This window comes from Cetorhinus maximus, chromosome 9 (assembly GCF_964194155.1).
Source record: "Cetorhinus maximus chromosome 9, sCetMax3.hap1.1, whole genome shotgun sequence".
In the NCBI taxonomy this organism is placed as follows: domain Eukaryota; kingdom Metazoa; phylum Chordata; class Chondrichthyes; order Lamniformes; family Cetorhinidae; genus Cetorhinus; species Cetorhinus maximus.
Genome location: NC_135887.1, coordinates 52,076,300 through 52,091,272, shown reverse-complemented (window position 1 = coordinate 52,091,272; position 14,973 = coordinate 52,076,300). Strand labels below are relative to the sequence as shown.

The 14,973-nt window shown below is 41.1% G+C and overlaps 1 protein-coding gene across 5 annotated transcripts in view; it reads right to left on the bottom strand.

The window, feature by feature from the left end:
• Positions 1 to 14,973, bottom strand: part of zzef1 (zinc finger, ZZ-type with EF hand domain 1) — a 283,385-nt gene that overhangs the window by 147,571 nt on the left and 120,841 nt on the right. For all 5 annotated transcript variants that reach the window (XM_078548719.1, XM_078548721.1, XM_078548723.1 and 2 more), the window contains exons 22-27: positions 14,764 to 14,933; positions 13,400 to 13,481; positions 11,935 to 12,136; positions 9,520 to 9,674; positions 8,524 to 8,767; positions 1,656 to 1,735 (exon numbers count right to left, since the gene is read on the bottom strand). In XM_078548719.1, coding sequence (XP_078404845.1) covers positions 1,656 to 1,735; positions 8,524 to 8,767; positions 9,520 to 9,674; positions 11,935 to 12,136; positions 13,400 to 13,481; positions 14,764 to 14,933 — 933 coding nt within the window. The remainder of the gene's footprint in view (positions 1 to 1,655; positions 1,736 to 8,523; positions 8,768 to 9,519; positions 9,675 to 11,934; positions 12,137 to 13,399; positions 13,482 to 14,763; positions 14,934 to 14,973) is intronic.

The following is a 14,973-nucleotide window of genomic DNA, read 5'->3' as shown; positions in this document are numbered from 1 at the left end:
AGCAAAAAGTATAGGACAGCTTTTATTTTTGTTTAACAAGTCAATTTAACTGGATAACATTGCAAGGTAACTAAGTCGGCTATATTTCATTCCTCCAACAGATGGTGATATTATTTCTCAAGCTATTAAAAGAACTGTGCTTCTCTGTTACACTCTGGTACAACAAACACATCTCAAAGACACCCCGTTTTCTCCCAATATCTATGAGAAATGCCAAGGGAGATTCATCAATTAACAGAAAACCCCTGATAACTGACTCCACAGTGTAAAATTTATAACCTTTTATAGACATGGGTCTGGCAAAGTGCTAGACAAATTCACGTTTTACTCTAACCATCTTCAGCCCCTCTCCTCCCCCTAAAGCATGGATTCACAAAAAAAAATGACTACTTATAAAAACCCACCAAGGAGAGAAACAACTTTTTAAAGATTGTGCTCTCATCAATGGTTAAAACTAGTCCAACCATTTGAATCATATTACTTCTCTACCTTTAGCACAGAAATAGAATTATATGGAATGCACAGCACAGAAACTGACCATTCACCCAGCTGGTCCATGCCGTTGTTTATGCCCCATACAAGTCTCTATTCACCCAACTCTATTTAACTCTAGCCACATATCCTTCCATTCACTTCTCCCTCAAATGCTTATCTAGCTTCACCTCAACTGCTCTTTGTGATCAAGAAGTCTGCATGCAAATCACTTGCTGAGTAAAGTTTCTCCTAACCTCTTTATTGGATTTATTGGTGACTGTTGTATGCTTATAGTGCCTAGTTTTGGACTCCCCCAAAAGTGTAATCATCTTCACTATGTGAATATCCTCATAATTTTTAAGACCTCACTCAGGTCACTCCTCAGCCTTTTCTTTTCTAAAGAAATGAGTCCCAGACTTTTTAGCATTTTCTGATAGTTATAACCTCTTAGTTCTGATAGCATCTTATGGTCTTTTCTGCACCTGTCCAATGCCTCCATATCCTTTTTGTAATATGGAGACCAGTACTCTAGGCGTAGTCTAACCAATGTTCCATACAAGTTTAATTTAATATCACTGTTTTTCAGTTCCATTCCTCTGGAAATGAATCTCAGTGCCTTGTTTGTATTTATTATGACCTTGTTAACTTCCTTTGCTACTTTTATTGATTTGTAAATGCATATGCTTAGATCCCTTTGTCCAGTACTCCAATTACACTTTCATATTGCAAGCAGTATGTAACCTCCTTATTCCTCCTACAAACGTGCACCATCTCACAATTACCGATATCGAAATTAATTTGTTGTCTACATGCCCATTCTGCATACATTTCATCAGTTTTCCACAGTATTAACCAATTTGGTGCCATCCACAAATCTTTCTGATTCCCATTACCGATCCTTGTGGAGCACCACCTTTCACCAGTCTGAGTAAATACCTTTAACTTCTCCTCGGTTTTGTTTTATAGACAGTTTGCTGTTCATTCTGCTGCTTAGGTCACCTGACTTCACATGCTCTGACCTTAATCATGAGTCTACAGTACAGCATCTTATCAAAGGCCTTTTGAAAATCAATGCCTCTTCTACATTACCCTCATCTACACTTTCTACTTCTTCAAAGACAGCAGAGATTTAAATTAATAAGTGACATTTGAAGCAAAATGTCACCTTTTATGAAACTTACTATCCAGGTCTTCATTCCTTCAGCTAATGCATACACTTCTGCCATGTCTTCATTGAAACCTGTGGTACCGCCACTTGTAACTACAGAAACAGGAAAGCACAATACATTAACGCAAATGTAAGATACAATGTCTGTTACTAATAGCAGATTGTTTTCTGTGTAAGTGTTCTGTTCATTGTAAGCAACTGCCCCATTTAACCCTTAAGAACACTATAGTACACCAGTATCATCTGTAGCTCACAATGGTTACAGATGATCTCCTTACCCAGTTTGAAATTTCTAATTCTCTTCTGATGATCTAAATTGTAATGCAGACCAGAGGAGTTTGAAATATAATTTTGCTGACCAGGCTGAAGCTGTCTGTGTTAGGCTAGTGAATCTGTGGAATTCTTTATCGCAGAGGGCTGTAGAGGCTGGGTTGTTAAGTATATTCAAGGCAGAGATAGACAGATTTTTAATCAGTAAGGGAATCAAGGGTTTTGGGGAAAAAGTAGGAAAGTGGAGTTCAGGATTATCAGGTCAGCCATGATCTCATTGAATAGCGGAGCAGACTCTATGGGCCAAATGGCCTACTTCTGCTCGTACATCTTATGAACCAAATGAGCAGGAATTATAGTGGGCTTCTGGACCAGAATTTCAGGCCATATTAATAGCTTATAATGATCACCAATTGTCTACAGTAAACCTGCATATGTTGTTAGCAATAGATTTAGTACTGAACTTTATGGGCGTAGTTTAGGATTGGAGGTTTGGTCTATGGTAAACACTAAATCCACACTCAATAGGAGCAGGCTACATTGCATTATCAAACAGGAATTGTTCCTCAGCTCCAGCAGAATTAAACAGCTTTGGGTTCTTCTCAATTAAACATATAAACATCTAGGGGACATTTAATAGTAAAACAAGATGCTGCACCCACAGGCACTGATGGATTAGACGGCTAGATAATTCACTAACATGTCTAATTAAAAGAATCCTCGTTTTGAATGCGCTGATCAATTGGATCAAAATCCTGGAACTTCCTCCCTCCCTTATAGCACTGTGGATGTATCTCCACCATGTGGACTGCAGGGATGAACAATAAATGCAAGCCTTGCCAGTGGTGCTCACATCCCCAAAAAAAAGGAATTTAAAAATAAAACCGGCCGGATGTGGTCAGTCTTTGGCTAAAGAGTTGCAAGCAAAAAAATGTTCAAATACCTCAATTTCATTAAAAGGTAGATATCGGTGTGGAGGAGATTGATTGCACTTCACTGTGCCACCAGTATTGGGTGGCAAGCAAAGGTTCAAATATTCCCAAGAAGTGAAAATTGGGATAGGGTGACATTCCATGCACACCAGAGTATCTTTAATTATTTAGCTTGACATGGTTAATGGAAGAGGGGAGGAGAAAGACAGCAGCTCTTTAAAGCATGGTCCTCCTAGTAATACATGTTCAGTGATTATGAACAGAGAGTGTACAGGAATCAAAAGATTGCAACTAATCACAAAACAGTTATTTAATAAAAACTGCAAAGACGTTTCCTTCCCCAATTAGATTGTTCAGAATATTTTTTAATTCAACTTCCTTCTATACAACAGAGTTAAAACAAATGGAAAACTAAATATTCAGCAAATCACTGGAGATATCAAGAGGGAAGAACATCATACACCGGGTTGGTTGGCTTCAACTTGTACATTTATAAATAAAAGTTTAGCTATTACGTTTTCTGCCAGTGGAAACTCATTGCACATTTCACAACATATGGAAGGCTGGCTGAAACTTGTGCCAATGTAAATCAGCCACACTCACCACAGCAAGGGAGGCACAAACCTGCATCTCCATTAATAATAAATCCATTATATTTTCCTGGCACACCTTTGTTTTTTTTCCCAAAAGAGAGGAGTTTAAAATGACAAAGTTCTTTTAGACTAAACAACTTCCTCACTCGGGTAATTTTAAAAGAAACGTTAAACATCTCCGACCCGCTGGGAGAGGGTAATTTTATGATCCATTTCACCCTAGAGATCTGTTACTTGGGATCTGTTAAAACCAGAGAGGGTTAGAGCATAGAGGGAGGCCATTCAACCCAATGTGTAATCTAAATAAATTCCACTGCCGCCTTACAGCCCTGCACCTTTGTGTATCAAACAGCTATTTTCCTATTAAAAATGGCCTTTGGACCCCATTCTCCAACAATCCAAGTAAGAACAGGCAATAACTGATCTACGAAGGCCAATATTGATTTCCCTTACCTGCACTTCAGTAAAATAATGGAATTGATTATTAACAGTAAACTTGTTGCTGTGGAAAGAAACAACCTCTGCACACTCGAAATCATTTAATAAAATTAAATTACTGGAATCTGTTACAAAGGAGGTGTTAACACAACACTTAGAGTCAACATGGCTTTAAAAAAAGGAAATTGTGTTTGACAAATTTAGAGTTTTTTGAGAATGTAACTAGTAAAGTAGATTAAAGGGGAACCATTAGGTGTAGTATTGCTGGATTTCCAAAAGGCATTCAATAAGGTGCCACATAAAACACCTTTTATTATTCACAAGGGCTCATGGGGCTGGGGGGTAATCTATTAGCATGGATAGAGGATTGGTTAATGGACAGAAAGCAGAGAGTAGGGATAAATGTGGCATTTCCCAGTTGGCAGGCTGTAACTCTTAGTGTGCCACAAGGATCAGTGTGGAGCCTCATCTATTCTTTTTATTCATTCATGGGGTGTGCGCATCGCTGGCTCTGCCAATGTTTATTGTCCATCCCCAATTGCCCTTGAGAAGGTGGGTGGTATGCTGCCTTCTTGAACTTCTGCAGTCCATGTGGTGTAGGTACACCCACAATGCTGTTAGGCAGGGAGTTCCAGGATTTTAACCCAGCGACAGTGATGGGAACGGCGATATATTTCCAAGTCAGGATGGTGGGTGGCTTGAAAGGGAACTTCCAGGTGGTGTTCACATGTGTCTGCTGCCCTTGTCCTTCGAGATGGTGACGTCGTGGGTTGGAAGGTGCTGACTAAGGAGCCTTGAATTCCTGCAATGCATCTTGTAGATGGTACACACTGCTGCCACTGTGCATCGGTGGTGGAGGGGGTGAATTGTTTGTGGATAGGATGCCAATCAAACAGGCTGCTTTGTCCTGGATAGTGTCAGGTTTCTTGAGTGTTGTTGGAGCTGCACTCATCCAGGCAAGTGGAGAGTGTTCCAAATCATTCCTGACTTGTGCCTTGGAAATGGTGGACAGACTTTGGGGAGTCAGGAGGCCAGTTATTCGCTGCAGGATTCCCAGCTTCTGACCTGCTCTTGCAGCCACGGTATTTATATGGCTAGTTCAGTTCAGTTTCTGGTCAATGGTAACCCCCTAGAATGTTGATAGTGGGGGATTCAGCAAAGGTAATGCCATTGAACGACAAGGGGCGATGATTAGATTCTCTCTTGTTGGAGATGGTCATTGCCTGGCACTTGTGTGGCATGAATGTTACTTGCCACTCATCAATCCAGGCCTGGATATTGTCCAAGTCTTGCTGCATTTGGACATGGACTGCTTCAGTATCTGAGGAGTTGCGAATAGTGCTGAACATTGTGCAATCGTCAGCAAACATTCCCACTTCTGACCTTATGACGGAAGGAGGGTCATTGATGAAGCAGCTGAAGATGGTTGGGCCTGAGGAACAACCTGTAATGATGTCCTGGAACTGAGCTGATTGACCTCCAACAACCACAACCATTTTCCTTTGTGCTAGATATGACTCCAACCAGAAGAGTACCCCCCCCACTCCCCTCAATTCCCACTGACACTTGGATTGCTACTGCTCCTTGATCCAACAAATGCTGCCTTGCTGTCAAGGACAGTCACTCTCACCTCGAGTTCAGCTCTTATGTCCATGTTTGAACCAAGGCTGCAATGAGGTCAGGAGCTGAGTGGTCCTGGTGGAACCCAAACTAAGCTTCAGTGAGCAGGTTATTGCTAAGCAAGTGCCGCTTGATAGCACTGTTGATGACCCCTTCCATTACTTTATTAATGGAGAGTAGACCGATGGGGCAGTAACTGGCCAAATTGGATTTGTCCTGCTTTGTGTACACAGGACATACCTGGGCAATTTTCCACATTGCTGGATAGATGCCAGAGTTGTAGCTGTACTGGGACAGCTTGGCTAGGGGCATGGCAAGTTCTGGAGTACAAGTCTTCAGTACTATTGCCAGAATATTGTCAGGGCCCATAGCCTTTGCTGTATCCAGTGCCTTCAGCCGTTTCTTGATATCACGTGGAGTGAATCTGTGATGCTGGGGACCTCCAGAGGAGGTCGAGATGGATCGTCCACTTTGCACTTCTGGCTGAAAATTGCTGCAAATGTTTCAGCCTTATCTTTTGCACTGATGTGCTAGGTTCCTAATCTATGTTAACAACTTAGATGAAGGTAAAAAGAGTAATGTACCAAATTTTGCTGACAAAGCTAAGTGGTAATGTAAGCTGTGAGGAGGACACAAAGAGGCTGAAAAGGGATACAGACAAGTTAAGTGAGTGGACAATGAGATGGAAAATGGAGTACAATGGGGGGAAATTTGAGGCTATTCACTTTGATAGGAAAAGTAAAAAAGCAGAATATTTTTTAAATGGTGAGAAACTTTTAAATATTGGTGATCAGAGAGATTTGGGTCTCAAACACAAAGTTAGATTGCAGGTACAGCAAGCTATTATGGAAGGCATATGAGATGTTGGCTTTTATTGCAAGGGGATTGGATGATAACAGTAAGGAAGTTCTGCAACAATTGTTTAGAGCTTTGGTGATAACACACCTGGAATACTGTGCACAGGTTTGATCTCCTTATCTGAGGAAGGATGTACTTCCCTTGGAGGTGATGCAGCGAAGATCAATTGATTGATTCCTGGGATGACATAGTTGTCCTATAGTGAGATCAAGTAGATTGGGCCTATACACTATGGAGTTTAGATGAATGGGGGGTGATCTAATTGCAACGCAAAAATTGAAGGGACTTGACAGGCTAGATACTGAGGGGTTGCTTCCCCTGTCTGCAGAGTTTAGACCTGTCTCAGGATGAGAGATGACGAGGAATTTCTTCACTCAAAGTTGTGATGGTTGTAGATGCTCAGTCAGTGCTCAGTGAATGTGGAAAGGATGTTTCCTCTTGTGGGAGAATCTAGAACTAGGGGTCACTGTTTAAAAATAAGGGGTCACCCATTTAAGACAGAGATGAGAAAAATTCTCTCTCAGAGTTGTAAGACTTTGGAATTCTCTTCCTCAAAAGTTGGTTGAGGCAGAACTGGATAGATTCTTTATAAGCAAGGGGATGAAAGGTTATTGAGGGCAGGCGGGAATGTTAGTTAAGGTCAAAATTAGATCAGCCATTGAATGATGAAGCAGGCCCGAGGGGCCGAGTGGCCTACTCCTGCTCCTAATTCGTATGTTTGTATGTATTTTAGATTGAGATAGATACATTTTTAGGCGCAGTGGAAATCGAGGGATATTGAAATCAGGTGGGAAAGTGGAGCTGAGGTTGAAGATCAACTTTGATCATATTGAATGGCACAGCAACTCGAGGACCCATATGGCCTACTCCTGCTCCTATTTCTTATGTAATTTTGAAGCATAGTCAGTGCTGTAATGCAGGAGAATGTAACAGCTACTTTGTGCAAAGCAAGAGTCAGATAAATTACCAGATAGTGTGTTTTGGTTGAAGGATAAATGTTGGCCATAATACTGGAAAAACTACCCTGCTCTTCTTCAAATAATTCCCTCAGAACTTCCACGTCCAAAGGGAACAGACGGGCCTGTAATTTAAAACCGCAACTCAGGATGTCTGACATTACAGCACTCCTTCAATATGGCACTGGAGTATCAGCTAGATTACGTGCTCAAGTCTCTAGGGTGAGACTTGTGTTCAAGGACCCAGAATGAGAGGCAATAGTGTCACTGAACCACAGCTGAAAGGGAGAACCGAATCGGTACCCCGGAGCTCAGAGACTGAACCACCATTGTTTTTAATTAATTTCTGATCTGGATTCAGAAACTCCATGAAAATTGATCAAATTCTCAGAAGAACTCATTAATTGCAAAAAATGAACTGAACAAAAATGCTGAAATCAAAAAAATGGTAATTGGAACTTAATGCAGACAGGTGTAAATTACTGCACATAGCAAGAACAAACAGACACTGGTGTATTGGCATATCCAAGCGTACTGATAATGCTAAGTGAAACAAACAGACAACATGCAAACTTCACCAATGGCAGTGAAATAGCTACAGATGAAGTTGATGAGACCTAAGGAGTCTTTGTAGACTCAATACATCCAGAAATGCAAAGAAATAATAATTAAAGCTAAAACTGCAGCATTCAACTAAGGGGATGGCACAATTAAACCGGACAGAGTGCTGGTCAGACCAAAGTTCGGGTCCTGGGTTGCCAAAAAAAACATAGGGACATTGATATGCTGGAGGCAGTAGAGACACCAACTGGGGGCATCTTACTTGTGTCAGAGTTGAGTTATGAAGAATGATCTCTTCATGACACAACCCAAATTTGACAGCACAGGAACTATAATTGGGCTCCTAGACACTTCTTGCAGTTTGTTGATAGGACAAAAATATTACACATCCATTGCATTTCAGTGTGAAAGCTACAAGAGGATTGGTTTAAACTGCTGGATTCCCTTTCTTCTGCAAATTCTGATCACGATTCGTGCTCATTACTCTAGGTGACCATGCCATTGAGGGGCTCAAGACCACCATGAAAATTTGGTGGCATTTTAACATTTCCGGGGATTTCTTTTATAATGCAATATATGAACTCAAAATTAAATACACATTCTTTTGAGTTAATTTCTATAGACTTTTTATTTAACCAAGAAGTATAATTTACCATAGGTTCTCAATGCACTGTGAAGATCAGGGCTGTGGTACATCATAGCAGCAAAGACAGAGTTCACAGCTTGGTCAACTTTTGACCCAAGAACAAATCCACCAACTACCTCCGACTTTGTCGAATGTTTCTTGCATAGGCTTACAAGTCTCTTAATGAGGTCAGACTGAGAGTCAGAGGAATCCTCTTGTGAAGGATCCCAGAGAGCAACCTGAATCAGGAACTTACGAACATCACTCTTGCTCTGCAATACACAACAGACAAAGTGCAAAAGGGTTATTTCCTTCATATTCTGATTGCAGAAACACCACTTTCCTTTACAGATGAGGTTGTGGGGGGAGTAAACTAAAATTACATGTTTTAAAAATGGAAGTCCATTTTTAATTTAGACAAAAGCATTGCATGATTTTTATCCAGAAGAACAACGCTAAATTTATTCCTTAAATGCTCCCTCCAGTACCACTCCACATTCACCTCAAACAGGCGCAACAGATCAACTCAATAATAGGTGTCAGATTAATTTTGACTGCGTCATCTATACATTTGATATATTATACTCCATAATTTAGGGTACAGTGGATAGCAATTATGGCGTAGGGTGAGCAGCTCAGTGCTTGCAAGCTCAAATTCCAACATAGCAGGTTGTCAACTTGAGCTCAATGCATCTGCTAATTTGTGGAATGCCAACCCTACTTGTTCTGGTCTATAACATGACCACAGACCCACAATACGAAGTTGACTCTTAACCCTCAGGCGATTATGGACAATAAATACTGCCTTGCCAATGTTGACCCTGTCTCAGTTACAAAATATTCCAATTTAAGGACAGAAGTTGAAGTTTTACAAATATTGAACACTTATCAACTCAGATTAAGTCACAGCAGCAATTTTATGCAGGGCTGTGGCTAAGATTTCAGTTTAGTGTTTTCTAAGCTTCAACGAAACCATGGTTCAAATGCCTATCGACTTGCAGACCAGCTATAGTATTTAAATTACCATCTCGATGTCTTGTGATTGTGTGCTGTCTAATGTTCCCTCTGGACATGGACTTATTCCCACACACGTCCCATGTCTTAAGATGGGTTTCCAGAGCTGAGACTCTACAACAGATGTAACCTTCTCCACGGGTAATTCAACAGTCGGGAGTAGTCCTTTACAGAGAAAAAGGTGCAAGATAAAGCATCTTTTACAACATTGAGTATTTAATTATTACGTGAAGTGATTCAATTATCAAAAGGATGTACAAGAAGATAGATATTACATTTATATGTTTTCATGAACTCTATACACCCTCCCCCCCACAAAAGCACTTTAAAGCCAAATAAGTGTTTCTTCAAGCAGTCACTGCTGTAATATAGGGACAAATATTGGCTGGGGCTCCATGGCAAGCTCCCTCTTCTCCCTTCAATAATGCAGTGGGATCCTTTACATCCACCTGAGGGGGTAGATGGGGCCTCGGTTTATTGCCTCATCCAAAGGATGGCGCCTCTGTCAGTGTCGTAGTCTCTCAGTACTGTGCTGGAGTGGGATGTTCAAATTTCTGGAGTGGGCCTTGAACCCATGACCTTGGAAGCAAGAGTGCTACCCACTCTTAAGGCCAAGACCCGTACAGCTTTCTGCATTAAAATTAGAAGTTTATCAAAAAGATTACAAAAGGATTTCCATATATAATTCAGACTGTTATACAGCGGAGGTCAAGCATTCAGTTTCCAGTGTTACACCTTTCAAAAAAAAAATTACTTTTCTTCTAATCCTGGTCTTTCCACAAAGTGGTCCTCATAGCTTCTTCTCCTCTTTGTTATATTTCAAGCTTGAACCAGAAAGGCACAAGGGCCCAAAAATTAGCAGGCACACTCCACCAGCAGACTGGGTGCCGGTGACTCTGCTCCTGACCTTACCAGAGTCCCCGGGGTCAGAGGAGGCCAGCTCATTTAAATCTCTTTGGCGGACTTCTGAGGCACTGTGAGAACAACACTGGCATCCACCAGAGGAGGGAGAGGTGTTGATTTGAAAGCAATGGCGCGCTGGTCAGCTGCCCTTCTCTCCTGCTGTCATCATCAGTCATTTGACTGTTCCCGCATGCCTCCATTATAAAGGGGCTGACTCTATCCACTGCCAGAATTTTAATGGGGGTCCAAGCCTGGAATGCTAGCTGTACCCCACTCATACTGACCTATGTGCCAGGTTCACCCCAGCACCAAGGCTACTGGGAGAGTGGGAGGCCAGGGTCAAAGAAGTTGCCAGCATAGAAACACACTCCCTGTGCCCTGCTCTCATCAGGCTCTGGGTTCCCCATCTCATTTCCCTTCCCTCCATTCCTGGTCACTTTGGGCTGCCCAACGCCCAAGGGCATCACTCAACTGCAGATTATCAGGGCTTTGGGAGACATAGGTTTTTCCCCACATGTTCCACTCTCCTATCAAAAGAGAGGAGACGCCCTTTTAGTTGAGAAGTTTTCCCGGCTTTCACTTCTCCTCACCCCACTCCATCACTTCCTCACACCCCTCCAGGCCCAATCACTGAAAAGTTTTGCATCAACATCAAAACTCACCTGTTGAGGATGAACTTAAAAGATCAACATTGTAACTGGGGAGGAAATTCCCTTTATAAAATTTGGAAATAAATATTTATTTTACAAATAAGCTTTTGTTTTTCTGCAAAATACAAAAAGCATGAGGAAGGTCAAAGAAATACACATTTAATAGTGTGCCCTTCCTGAATCTGGCACTCACACGACACCTATCGCAACAATCTGCAAACATTTTAAGCAACTAGTGAGCCACTTAACTAGTGTAGTTGTCAGAAAATTGGTTTCTGCAGTTATGGAGGTCAGTGCTGTATTAGGAAATAGTTAAACACCAGCACGAGAGGTCTGCATTAATGGGTAGGACTTGCAAATCTGCTGGAATTCTGCAAGGACATTTTTAGTGGAGGAGAATGCAAACATCAGGGTATGTCACAGAGAAGTCAAACGTGGAATGACCAGCAAAGCCTTGGTGAAAGCACGGCGGGAGGAAAGTATAGTACTACCCAACTAAAAGAGCACCAATATGAAGTATGAGTAGCAGCCAGGAAAGGTATTCACTCCTGCGAAAGTAGCTACTATATAACATTTTACACAAAAATGGGGAATGTTCATCCAAAGAAATGTTCACAAGAAGTTAGATGAGGCAATAGAAGACAAAAGAAGTGCAACCATGAGGCACAGTGGGTTAGATTCTAGTCTTTCACTCCTCAAATCCGAGTACAAATCGAGCTGGGATGAACACCCACCTCTGTCTGCAAGGGTCCAGCGTAGACTAAAACTTGTGCAAGTTTTCTTGTGTCATACACCCAAGTGACCAATTAACTATCTAATATTAATTATAGGCACTCTCTTCCAACTGCTTAAAACAGAGAAAAGAATCTTACCACAGGCTGAGTTTAAAGACAGTGCCTGGGAGGCAAGGCAACCCATTAGCCGCGATACAAGAAGCTGTAGATCTGCAACCCAAGGTACACGCACATCTGGAAGGCCATATGCTTTGACCATGAACTTGTATCCCCACTCATTGTTACAGTTGTCAGAGTGGAAGAGAAACTGCAGCCTCGGACCAGATTTAAACGTCACAGACTGCAAACAAAGATGTAAGCAAAAATTTTATGCACAACCAGAGTGAATCATTACTTCAGTGGTATCCATCACTGAGATCTTGTTTTCATTACAGAGGGCAGACTGATTCTTGGGAACAGGTAGAATTTTCAAATTCCCAAGAAATGCACAGGCCCCAATTATAGTCAAGAAAAAAATTCACTGAACTGAAACCGCCATTATTTTATAATGAACAAAACAGTTGTGATGTTTTTGAAAGCAAAGACACCTAATGATAAAAAAACCCAACCATTATCTGGAAACCATCTCAACAGAATGTGGATGGCAAGAATTCCTGTTTAGTTGGAACTGCCTCAAATTCAGATTATTTTCCACTGCCTATTTGTAGTTCTATCCTATACCAACTCTGATGCCTAAAACAAGCTTTTGCATTACTGTTCAAAGCTCCAGGGCACCCATCAGAATCTTAGTGATTTCCAGATAAAAGTCTCAATTGTGCATCATACTGCGCCCTTGCCCTTCCTATTAAAGATTCTGAAGTGACGCACTGCAAGAACACAACTAGGCCTAAGAAAGATTTGGAATTACAAATAGTTTAAGAGTAATGTTGCAAACAGAATTTATGCTCCCAGGCTATTTTCAATGTATGCTATAGCATTGAGTGACAGTGTGCCAGGGTATTAAACTTCAATTTCCTTCATCTCCAAAAATAATGGATAAAATCAATTCCAGAACCATTTATATTCTCAGTTGCATGGGGTAATAAAAGTTGCTAAATTATGCTGAGTAAATACTTGGACTCCACTGAACCATCATATATGCCTGATTCACAAGTCTGTCAGATACCACTTTAATTCAGTAATGAGCAGGAAGAGAATTAGTCCCAATTGTCACAAACAAGAATAAGTGGCGAGTGTGGGTGACTAAGATTTCACGTTGACATGGGTCTCATGGGTTAAGCGGAAGAGTCAATAACTACTTGTCCATGTATAGTGTCTTTACTGTACAAAAAGAATGTCAGCGAGAACATCAGAAGCACTCCATACTCTTGGTGCTAAGGTACCTTTAACATCCACTCTTGCCAAGCTAATAGGACACAGGTATGGAATCTCACCCAACTCCTGGTCCCTCGAATAATAAAGAACTATCTCAATATTAACCAAACTCTCGTCCTAAATTACATGTTTAAGTCCTGGTGAAAATCCATGATTTTCAGACCAGTGGTGAGTGTGCAGATGTACAATAGGGTCATGTAGAAGGAAAACCTGTTGCCAAATGTCTTACCGTCGGCCATTTCTCTGTTCCAACCTTCCCATCGTAGCGCACTTTCACTCCTCTAGAGTCTGTAAATTCCAAGTAGTCATACCTTTGAGGAAAGAATTACCAAGCAAACTATTTAGGAACTGAAAGGTCTTCAAGTCATTTTGTACAAAAGATGCTGATTGGTATAAATATTCTTTAAACATCCAGGAATTCTACTTATAATTGACACCACTCAGCTGAATAAACATCTGGACTAAAACTCTGATTTGGCTTCCAACAATTATACAAGAAGGATACAATAAGGATACAAGAAGCAATGATTGCCCCCAAGAGGACAGAGGGAAATGATCATGATAAATCTGGAATCAGGAAAGACCTAATGAAAAGTTAAGGACGTTTAGCTCTCTGGCAACTGAGATGGCCCACCTGAGGCTCTCAAGATTACAAATGGCAATTTGCAAAGTTAATCATGAAGGATTAATTCATGGTGGTGAAATTAAAATAAAAGGAGATGGAGCTAAACATTTAGATGAGAGGGATCTGGGGGTATATATGCACAAATCATTGAAGGTGGCAAGGCAAGTAGAGAAAGTGGTTAATAAGTAGGGGCATAGAGTATAAAAGAAAGGAAGTTGTGATAAAACACAGGTTTGACCTCAACTGGAGCAGTTCTGGACACAACTTTTGAAGAAGGATGTGAAGGCATTAGAGAGGGGGGAAGAAAAGATTCATGAGAATGGTTCCAGGGTTGAGGGTCTTCAGTTACGTGGGTAGATTGGAGAAGCTGGGGCTGTTGTCCTTGGAGAATAGAAGATTAAGAGGAGATTTGATAGAATTGTTCAAAATCATGAGGAGTCTGGACAGAATAGATAGGGAGAAACTGTTCCCATTGGCAGAAAAAACCAAGAACCAGAGAACACAGCTTTAAAGTGATTGGCAATGGCGACATGAGGAAGAACGTTTTTATGCAGGTGAGTAGTTAGGATCCGGAATGCACTGCCTGACAGTGTGGTGGAGGCAGGTTCAATCGAGGCAAAGAGAATGGACAATTATCTGGAGAGAAAAAATTGCAGCACAGACATGACAGGCTAAATGGCCTCCTTCTGTGTTGTAACATTCTATAATTCTATAAAAGAAATTGAATGTCATAACGAGGAACCAGGTATAGTGGAATTTAGACCAAAAAGGAATCAGTCTTTTTCTATTCTTCTTCTTAAAACAACTGTGTTCTATTATAATAAAGGACTGAAGGAACACTGAATGATACTTTGCTGTGCCAAATCTTTTTTTCTCCCACTTCTTTCCCCCCAACTAAAAATAAATCACTCCTCAGAATATCACAGGTGGACTCTCCATGGAGATTGTGGCTTGAAACTGGACTATACCTTTTCTCGGTTTCACATTTTTCATCAAACTCCACTTCGAAGAATGTTGCACCCGGACAAACAAAGACAGTGGTCTCATGGCTGTTGTTTTCATAGTTGTGTGTCGACTCCATGCTCCACATCCTGAGAAACACTGGCTCCTCTGATTTCTCCAAGTTATCACCATCGAGCTATTAGTCAGAATTGAAACAAGGGTTCTTCACTATTCCA